Source organism: Cydia fagiglandana, chromosome 11, assembly GCF_963556715.1.
Source record: "Cydia fagiglandana chromosome 11, ilCydFagi1.1, whole genome shotgun sequence".
NCBI classification, from domain to species: Eukaryota; Metazoa; Arthropoda; class Insecta; order Lepidoptera; family Tortricidae; genus Cydia; species Cydia fagiglandana.
Window position 1 is genome coordinate 4415467 of NC_085942.1, and position 11331 is coordinate 4426797.

Below are 11331 nucleotides of genomic sequence, written 5' to 3' on the forward strand. Positions count from 1 at the left end.
TACATTAATAAATACACGAGTTACAATAGAAATGTTGTCTATTTAATACATAATACATATGCTGAAAGTCCCTTAGTGTTCCTTCTAACATATATTTATAACAAAACTCGTTTCAATGCCCACACGAAATCGGCACAAATTGAAAAGCTATTCACCTAGTTATTGCAAAACATATGTAAACGTGTACGTTGAATATATGTAAATTGTTTTAGGTATACAGTATATTCCACTTGTAGCAAATCGACTACCCGTATGTTTATTGTCATGCTTTGAAGAGTATGCCTCGATATTGATATCATATCATAATTATATGTCTACCATATTATTTATTACATACTAACTTACTTACTGCCGTGGCGCAGCGACCCGAAGTGGATCTTAGCCTCTGACACTAAGGAACGCCATGCTTCTCTGTCTAGCGCCGTTTCTGTCCAATCGACGGCACCGAGCTCGTTCAGATCTTTCACGACCTCATCGCACCAGCGATACCTAGGACGCCCAACCGGTCGTCGACCATCCGGACGGCCGGATTACGCTCTCCAAACCGCTCGATCTTCACCCATACGGACCACGTGCCCGAGCCATCGGAGTCTTGAGGCTTTCGTTTCTCCTACTATATTGGGCTCGGCCACTAGATCTTCGATTTCCTGGTTTCAATTTATTACATATGTGTATAATAATTATATGTAAGAAATTGTTAAACAAAGAAATAAGAGCGAGTTGAAATTTTACGCAAAACTCTGCTACTTGCTCTATTTTCTTTTGCGTGACAATCCTAAAACCTCATTGTCATTCTAGTCCAAAAATTCTGTAGAAAAAAAATGTGGTTTTACAGGATTATCTTTTTAGAGAGCGTTGCCCTAAAGAGCATGTCGTTTTACAAATTAGCGCGTAACGTCTATTGTATGGGAGCGGCTATTTGGAGGCGACTTCGTGTGACTCTTAAACAGACAAAATATTTGACCAGACAGCTACCTCATTGATTAGTGTAACGGCCCGATTCGATTTTTTTTTTATATTATGAATGGGCTTACTCATGGCCACAGACTAGCCGAGGCGTAGACTTTAAGATACGTCAAATATTACGTCTACTCTCAAGAGAATTTGAAAGAATTCCTTTATATTCCGTATGAATCATTGTTATGTTAATACAATAGCAAACACAACGTATATTATTTCATGCGAGTAAAATATCATATCCTTGCGTACACAACCCGCGCGTATAAATATTTGTGCAAGATGATATCTCAGTCAACAATACAGAACTTTGTGCGTCCGTTTGTTATAGAAAGAGAGAGATATGGTTCTGTTGGCCATTTCACTGTTTCTAACGCTTTATTAACCGAGCGAAGCGAAGGTCTCCAATTCAGCTTGGACATACTAGTTTCGCTTGCAACCGATTTAGTGTACATACATTAAAAATTAGCTTTTGTAATTTTTTTATTGGCTATTATATATGTCACTACCGACCCGACCCGGCTTCGTACGGGTTAAGAAATTATCACCTAAACCTTCCTCAAAATTCACTCTTATAATAGGTGAAAACCGCATGAAAATCCGTTCAGTAATTTTTGAGTTTATCGCGAACATACAAACAGATAGACGCGGCGGTGGACTTTGTTTTATAAGGTGTAGTGATAAGAAACCTACAACGTACTCAAAACTATAACGAGACAATTCTCAGGGATTTTTAGCCAATTCTATTATCACTTTATACATGAGCACGTACTCTGATCTGTTATAATCGCACCAAACAAAGTCTGCAGCGGTTTTGATAACCCACGCAGTGTAAGTGTTATGTATACGTCATAATTTCATAGAAGTTTGACGTTTAAAATGACACTTGCACTGTGTGGGCTACCAAATCGCTGCAGACTATTTACGGTCGGACTTATATCAGTAATTCACAACTGAATTGGTACCGTCATGGAAAATAATAGTAAAATTTGTATGACACAATTTATATGGACAGTTTTAAGTAAATGTCAAGTAAATCTAATACCAGATTGTATACCTATACCTACTCACCCCCGCCATCCCTACTCACCCCGATTGACGGTATCGTATTGGAATTTGACATTTCCAAGTCCATCCTCAAATTACCGAATAAATCAGTTGACACATTCTATTGCTCAATTTAGAATGTCTACTTTGTATGCCCTGAAAGGGTAAAGGCCTAGTCATTATCAGAATAGCAGGCTCAAAGGTAGGCATTTAGAGTATTTAGGTAGCAATTATGTTACACAAAGCGGCCAGTACTGTGCATGAAACATTAATTGCTTTCCCGTGTTCACCTGGGTAGTTGGTGCAAGGATTTTTAATAGACATGCACCGGATATTCGGTTACTATCCGGTATCCGGCCTATCCGGCCATTACTTTAATATCCGGCCGGATACCGGATAGTATTGCTTGATTTCGGAGTAAACAAATTGGATCTAAGAAACAGTCACGGTCGTAGGTAATCGTACCAGTTTATTATTTTGAAAACAATTTAAACATTCCACTCACTTGCACGCGCACTCATTTGAGACTCATTTCGAACCTAGAAAAACCGAAATGTAGGTGTAGTTCCGCCGACCCAATATTCAGCGGTCGGATACCGAAAATCCGGCCGATGATTAGGTCGAATATCCGGTATCCGGCCACACAACTATTCGTTGCATCTCTAATTTTTAACTATACTATGGAGCAGAGGTTTGAAATTGGGAAGATAGGGTTACCACAAATTGCGTAGTGGCTCTGGCTACTGGTACCATAAAATATCAGGTTTCCCAGTTGTTGCTAATAATAGGGCATGTAGTATCTGACAATTCTCAACAGCAATATTGATATCCGATATTGATCCTCAATTTCCCGAATTAATACCGGTATTGATTTAGACCATTTTACAAGTATCTTTTCTGTTTCATAACATACTAACGAACCGCCCGGCTTTGCACGGAATAGGAAATGTACCTACACTTAAACATTCCCCAAGAATCACTCTATTTATAGGTTGAAACCGCATAAAAATCTGTTCATTTTGAGTTTATCGCGAACATACAAACACACAAACAGACAGACGCGGCGGGGACTTTGTTTTATAAGGTGTAGTGATGTATTTATATAGATTAGATTTTTTCGGATTTGCAATACATAAAACACACAATCGTTGTTTTTAATAGTTTCGTGGACCACCACGCGATTATTCTGCCCTTTTGCCTCATATATAAATATAAAAACTCCAATCCGTATACCTTTGACTTTTCATTATTAGCCTAGATATTTAAGTTTCCTCCTTCTTATTATTCTGCCCTTTTGCCTCATATATAAATATAAAAACTCCAATCCGTATACCTTTGACTTTTCATTATTAGCCTAGATATTTAAGTTTCCTCCTTCTTAGTGTCAATGCGATTTCTAAAGATGTCCCCGTCCGACGGACAACTCTTAGGTCCTACTTTATCTCGCCATGAGATACGAAGCATGCGTCGTAATATGTGACGTTCCTCGGCAAAAGGTACCTTATGGCGGTTTGCGTGACGTCGTATAGCGCCGCAATAATAAGGTATCTTTACCCGTGGGACGTCACATATGCTCACTTGGACACTGCGTGATAAAAAACAGAAACGAGTGTTTTATATCTTGTCATTATCGACGCGATAAACGCACATGTAGATATAACATTAATCCGCGTCTTATTCATTAAAATCGCTGCTATAAGACGGCATCATGTCAGATTAAAACGCAATTTGCCACAAGTAGGCAGGTCAATTACCTAACTGAAACCTGTAAATAGCTATTTAGTAAGTGCCTAGGCACTTACTCGGTGATAAGAAGGCTCATTAATTTGCTTGGATGCAAGCTTTCTATACCCTCTTTTGTATTATTCTGACTACTGTAATTTGTCGTCTAGTCTCGGTAAGTACGAATGCAAAAGCAAATGCAATTATCTACCGAAAAATTTCTAGAACCACTTTTTTCAAAGCTTCAGTTTCCATAAGTACATACATATATAAAATGACCTTAATGTATAAATGTAATGTATATCCAGACAAATTGACGGGAAAACTTATGGTCAGAATAAAGTACTGAATAAGATACTGGGCCCAAAAAAAAAGACCGGACGGAAGCTGGTCAGTCCTTATGAGCCGTGAGATCGAAGACCTAGTGGCTGAACCTAACATCATGGGAGAGACTAAAGCTCACAGACTCCGTTGGTTGGGCCACCTTGAGAGAATGGATGAAGATCGGAACGTGAAAAGAGCATACCTGGGCCGTCCAGCAGGAAGACCTCCTATCGGACGCCCCAGATATCGCTGGTGCGACATGGTGGAGGCGGACCTGCGAGAACTTCGAGTCAGCAATTGGCGAGAGGTCGCACAGGACAGAAAAAAGTGGCGCTGTATTGTGTCGGAGGCCAAGTCTCTTTTTGGGTCGCTGAGCCAACGGAGTAAGTAAGTAAGAATAAAGCACTTATTCCGTTGACTAGACTATTACATTACGGCGTGACATAAAATTGTATAATTATGTTTAATGTGTATTTTCTTTGTTTCTTAAGCTGTGTACTCGTAGATATGAACACAATGTAAGTACGAGTACCGACCGATAAGAGTGACATTCCATTTCCAACTGCAGCTGCAATACTGTTCATTTTACTATGGAAATTGACAATGACAGCGACGCGTTTCCATAGTAAAATGAACAGTATTGCAGCTGCAATTGGAAATGGAATGTCACTTTAATCGTAATGATGTTAATTATAACTTTACGACTAAGCGCCACTTGCACCAATATAATCCGGGTTAACCGGTTGAACCTGGAGTTACCATGGTTACCCAATTTGACACTGGGTTAACGCTTTAACCGCTTAAGCCCGGGTTAATGGATGGTGCAAGTGGCCTTAAGTAATCTTAAGGAAAGGTTTCCTTGGGTCTAAACATAAACGTGCAACGAATCTATTTAAATTGGATAATTTGGATACAAAATAAGTAGTTTGGAAAACTGGCACTAACCACACGAATTTTTTGAAAACCGAATCTTGAAACATGAAGTAATTTTTTAGTGTTCCGTACAAAACTTTGTTCACGGAACACTTATTTTAAATGGAGATTTAATGTGCGTTGGTTCCTGTTTCCATAACAACGTCCAAATTCATATTTGCCTACTTACTTGTAACAACAAGAAGCGGCTCCTTAAAAAATGGTAATTGATTTGATTAAATAAATAAATGCGAGTAAAATGCACCGAGAACAATAAAAAATCAGTAACCGATTTTAAAATCTGAATGATGCTCCTGATCGATTGAGAAATCAATTCGAATTGATTTTCTGATGGAAGGCTTTTATACCTTTCAAACATAGGTACATCGCCATACGATATATCGGAGCGGCCAAGGTGCTTACAAATATCTGAACACGCCTCTATTGTTAAGGCTTTAGAGTGCATGTCCAGATGGCGACTGTACTTTAATTACCTTCATACTTAATATTGATATGTACTTACTTACCTTTGTATACTTGTGGACCATAGTTGTAGTACTGGACTATAGTTTGGTTGGTCGTTACAAAATACAAAACGGCATGAGTTACCTTTGCATTCGTTGGCGTCCCTCGCCGTCGCGCGCCCCCACGGCCTGTCGAAATGGAACGGCTTGCACCTCTCGCAGTCCCGGCCTGCCGTGTTGTGCCGACAATCGCACGCCAGCTGCTGCTGCCCTTCCTCCCCCTTCATCGGAACACATCTAGAAGCATGCCCGTTACACTTGCACCGTCCACCAACAGCGAAATCCGACACAGCGTAGTGCTGCGTCCCACCCGCTGCCTGCTTCTTGTAATCCACCTCGTCACCCTCAGTCACCATGTGCAAACGGTTAAACACTACACGCACGTCAGTTGCAGTCACCCAGTCTTGCAGCACAGGCGATATGTCGAAGTTCGGAGCGCTGGGACGGCCTTCCAAAGTTGAAAAGGCTAGACGAGATCCGCTTGCGCTCTCACCGGCCATCCTATGAGAATCTGAACACCTAGCCTCTTGCTCGTTAGCAGATGTCACTGAAGCTTTATTAGGCCTGCCATAAACACGACGGCATTGGCTTGAGTAGAATTGAAACGGTTGCCAGGTCATCCCATAATCCGCGCTCTTGTAGATCGCTACGGAATCCGGTCGTGCAGCTTTCGGGCAGAACTGGAGGCTCACGTATGTTAACTCGTATTTCTTGCCCAAGGATAGGGTTAGAGAGACGTTGTCGGGAGGGGATTCGTAGGAGACAGGGGCTAGGGCGGCTGAACGCCAGCAGGTCACGTTAGAAGGGTTATTTAAGTCGGTTAGATGAGTGGGTGGGTTGCGGCGATCGGAGCGGGTAGCGTCGCAGACTCTGCAAGCGTTCTCAGGTTCATCATCTCCTGGAGGGTCACAGAGGCGCTCAGGGCCTCGGCGGCCGCAGATGGAGGAAGCGGCTACGGGGGCTCCGAAGGCGGCATTGACGAAATCAGGGATGCATCGGCGCGGGCGGCCGTCCTCATAGCAGGGGTCGGGGGCGGCGAGCGCGAGCGCCGCGGCGGCTAGCACAGCCAGCGCACGGGCGATCATGGTACGTAGGTTAACGACGACACTCGCGAAGTTCGCGGGAGCTGGGACGCGGGACGTGCGCGCCGGTCGGGCTCCGCCGGCAGACTGACGCGGGGCGCGGGCGCCCCCGTGCGCATTGGGCGACCGGTGAAAGTTCAATTGTTTTTGTTTACAGCTTTTTGACTGTTGGCGATATGGGCGGATAATGCTAGCTTTTGTGCAATTTGCTTCCTGGTAGTGTAATATTAATAGGCTATTTTCACTTGCTTATCAGCGTGAGTGGTAGAGCTTTTAGGAAATCTCATTGATTAGTGATCTAGTAGTAGTAGTAAAATAGTTTATTGTACAAATAGAAACATAATAAACATGAAAGGACACACATCATTAGTACAAAGGCGAACTTATCCCTTTCAGGGATCTCTTCCGGTTAACCCTTGAGCAATTGAAGGAGAATTGAATATGATTTGATCTTTTGGTTTAGTTTGGCATTTTTACGAAAATAATTCAAAAATCTATTTTTGTTTCGGGAATTTGTTACAGGGTTACAGAGTTATATGATGCTATAAAGATGACCTGAATTCTAAATTACTTTAACTTCGGAAGGTCTGCATTTCTGATATTAACATAAAAAGACATATCGACTAATATTGGAACATTTAGCATTTTAACATTTTATAACAACGTTACACAATAACAACGTCATACGTGAAATAAATAGAATAAATAGATTCTTACTGCGTATTTAATTTACAATAAGAAGAAAGAAAAGAATTTTCATAACTATCTTCATTTTTCATGCTTACTAGTAGATAAATAAATAAATAGTAGCTATCTGAAATCATTGAATTACAAAATGAATGGATAGTGGAAAGAAGCAACAGCTAAACAAACTTTATAAAAACTACCCATTTTGTTACTTAAATGGAATGCTTATAATACATTTACTTCTATATCTATTTAAGCCACGTTACACCCAACATACACATACAAACATTACGCAAATAAAAGCAAACCACGAAAAAATCTCTACACTCAAGTCCCCCAGTTTGAACAGCGCTCGCCAGACGGTATTATTTGTAAGCATTGAGAACTCTCCACGCACCCATCGGCGACTGTACCTGTACTAATTCACGACCCCTGACTGTACACACGTATAAAACGTACCTATAGTTCACTACCTCTGCCCGATTGTAGGCGTACCTATTACAGGTTGTAAATCAGAGATAATAAACTCATGGACAAATTTAGAGGAACGCAAGAAAAAAGGTTTAATTATTGCATTACAGCACCTTTAGTAATTTCGAAATTATAGTTCGTTTTTTTAGCATTAGAAAGAAGATAAGCGATCTTGACATGTCTTTTAATTGAAAAAGATTGTTTACCGTTCAACGTCAATATTGTTTACCTTTTTTCTAATGCTAAAAAAACGAACTATAGTAATTAACTTTTTTTACAATACATAATATGGTCCTATTTTCCCGCACTAGTGCGTAAAATAGCACTTTTCGTGCGTATATCAAAAGTTTAAAGGGCCATATGTACTTTAAAACGTTGTACGATACACGTGCGAACACGCGCAACGTCTTTTCCACAATTATATCGTAACTAACTATTTTCGTTTTCCTCTAAATCTGACCATGAGTGTAATTATACATGCATTGAACATTTTATTCACCTACTTATCTAAACTAATCTTCTACCATAACGTTTTTTTTTTTTCAAGATACACGTGAAATTTCTAGTACCTACCTAAGTCTCTAAAAGAGGAAAAAGTTAGTTTTCTCATTTTAAGTGATCGCTGCAGTGTATGTGATATATCACAATCTGATTTTTTTATACTACAAACATACGGTCCTCCTGGTGGTAAGTATATAGTTACGTAATCTAAGGACGCCTGCCATCCAACACCTTGGCGTTGCCAACCCTTCAGAAGCTTGTACGTCAGCAGCAGAAGTTGCTAAGCGGGCGAGGTGTTCAAAATTACCTTGACACGCTCTTTCTCTTAGGCCGGCTCGCACCATTCCACTAACCCGGGGTAAAGCGGTTAAACCTGGAGTTACCATGGTTACCACTACAATTTGACAGAGGGTTAACAGTTTAACCGCTTAACCCTGGGTTAGTGGAATGGTGCAAGTCGGCCTTAACAATATAGTCGCGTCAAGATCATTTTGAACACCTGGCCTGCTTAGCAATGTCTGCTGCTGACTGTACACTCCCTTTGTTTAAGAACCTTACACTGTAGACCCTTGAGGAAACCTCGGTATGTTCATTCCACAGTCGGAGTATTCGCGGAGTGAAATTCCTTTGAAACCACAAAGACATTTATTGTTGTTTATTGTTAGATTTGATACTGGCTGGAAGCGCTGGTGGCCTAGCGGTAAGAGCGTGCGACTTTCAATCCGGAGGTCGCGGGTTCAAACCCCGGCTCGTACCAATGAGTTTTTCGGAACTTACGTACGAAATATCATTTGATATTTGCCAGTCGCTTTTCGGTGAAGGAAAACATCGTGAGGAAACCGGACTAATCCCAATAAGGCCTAGTTTCCCCTCTGGGTTGGAAGGTCAGATGGCAGTCGCTTTCGTAAAAACTAGTGCCTACGTCAAATCATGGGATTAGTTGTCAAGCGGACCCCAGGCTCCCATGAGCCGTGGCATAATGCCGGGATAACGCCAGGAAGAAGAAGATTGTTAGATTTGATACTACTCTCAGTGCATTACACTTACTGTGTCCGCACCACTACATGCCTAAGGCCCATCCCAGTAACCCGGGGTTAAGCGGTTAAACCGTTAACCCAGTGTCAAATTGTACTGGTAACTGTTGTAACTCCAGGTTTAATCGGTTAACCCCGGGTTAGTGGAATGGTGCAACTGGGCCTTAGGGTCACTTGCACTAATCCACTAACCCGGGGTTAAATCTGGAGTGGATTACCAGTGCAATTTGACAATGGGTTAACGGTTTAACCGGTTAACCCCAAGTTAGTGGGATGGTGCAAGTCATGCTAAGTGCACTATACACCTTATAACAAAGTCCCCCGCGCGTCTGTCTATTTGTATGTTTGTTCGCGATAAACTCAAAAACTACTGATCGGTTTTTCATGCGGTTTTCACCTATCAATAGAGTGATTCTTGAGAAAAGTTTAGGTGTATAATTTGTTAACCCGTGCGAAGCCGGGGCAGGTCGCTAGTTTATAAATGTGAATGTAGGTAACTCTGTCCGTCCGTCTGTCTGGCTATCTGTAGGTACACTGAGAGAAAAGTACAACAAAAGTACACTTAAAATTACAAAATAAACTTAATCCCGGGACAAGGAGAGTTAACTAATAGGAACAAATTGACTTTTGCAATTTCTATTAGTTCTTGCAATTTCTGTTATCTGTTTGTTGAAATTATATTTGGTAATCCCAAATATATATGAGCTGTTTGTAGAAATAAATAAACTTTACAGAAATAGTGAAACGTCCATAATTATTACTAAAACTTCATTTTTCCCCCAGTACAGAACTGTTTTTTAATTCCTGGTGATGATTTTTCTCTCAGTGTAATGTTACCTCTTCACGCCTAGGTCAGTAAATGAATGCTCAAAAAACGTTGTAGAGGGAAATGCTAGGAACACAATTTTTGACTCCGTAACTTTGTTTAGACTAGTTAGGAGGTGAACATATCAAAAGTCCCCGCCTGTAGCCCCGGTGCTGCGGGGTAGAGGGGCGTAAGAAGGTCGAATTTTTCGGTTTTTCATTGATATTGGTTTTTCATGATTTATGATGAATTAAATATATAAAATAAGTAGTAATGCAATATGGATGATATTTAATTAAAATTTAATATTTTGTTTATTATTATAATTTATTTTGCAATTCTTAAGTTTAATAATGTAATGTATCATTTGTAAATAGTTACCATTAAGTAGTATTAAGATAATTGCAATGCCCTAACGGGGTATCATGTACCTACTTTTCACAATGTTTTATACCATCCTCTGTAATGAACATGATCGCAATAAATATATGAATATGAATATGATATCTTGGAAACTTTGCATCTTAGCGACATGACTACTAAGACAAACCGAAAGCTCATATAATTAGTTACAAGTTTTATCTAGTCAAGTTTTTCGATATCTTGAATAGTTTTTGAGATACCCGCTCTTGAAAGTTTATTTAGGGGTTTTTATTTTATCTTGATATCTACATCAGTGATGCTGTTAGGCCATGTTTGGTATCATTTTCGTATAAATCGGGGGTGCTGAATTCATTTATGGTATCACATTGACACTATTCCGAAGTAAAACCAAAATTAAAAAATATATATTTTTAAAAATCCCTCTTCACGCTTAAACCGCTGAACCAATTTCGTTGAAATTTTGTATAGAAATAGTTTCAGTCTCGACACATGACATAGGATGGTTTTTATAACCAAAAGCATCTTTTGAGGATGTGAAAAGTGGGGTGGAAGTTTGTATGAGGAGTCAATAACCGCTGAACCGGTTTAGGTGAAATTTAGGATGGTATACATCTGTGATTTAGATGAAAATGATACCTAACATGACTTCAAACTTTACCTTAAGCAGTATTTACCTCAGGAATTCAGTTTCGTCGACGAAGTTGAATTCCCCCCATACTCCATTTCACAACTTTAAAGGTTGATTATTGAGATAAAAAGTATCTTATGTCCTGTCTTGGGACTCGAAATATCTGTATACCAAATTACAATTAAATCGGTTGAGCGGTTTAAGCGTGAAGAGGAATTAAAAAAAAAAGGTATTTGTTTAAAGTTTATATGTT

General features: G+C 40.1%; 1 protein-coding gene across 1 annotated transcript in view; it reads right to left on the reverse strand.

Annotated features, from left to right (window-relative positions):
• Positions 1-6683, reverse strand: part of LOC134668782 (netrin-B-like) — a 248160-nt gene extending 241477 nt beyond the window's left edge. Inside the window, exon 1 of the mRNA XM_063526240.1 lies at positions 5572-6683. Within this exon, the coding sequence (XP_063382310.1) occupies positions 5572-6571 (1000 nt within the window). The 5' untranslated portion in view covers positions 6572-6683. The remainder of the gene's footprint in view (positions 1-5571) is intronic.
• Positions 6684-11331: the final 4648 nt, after the last annotated feature.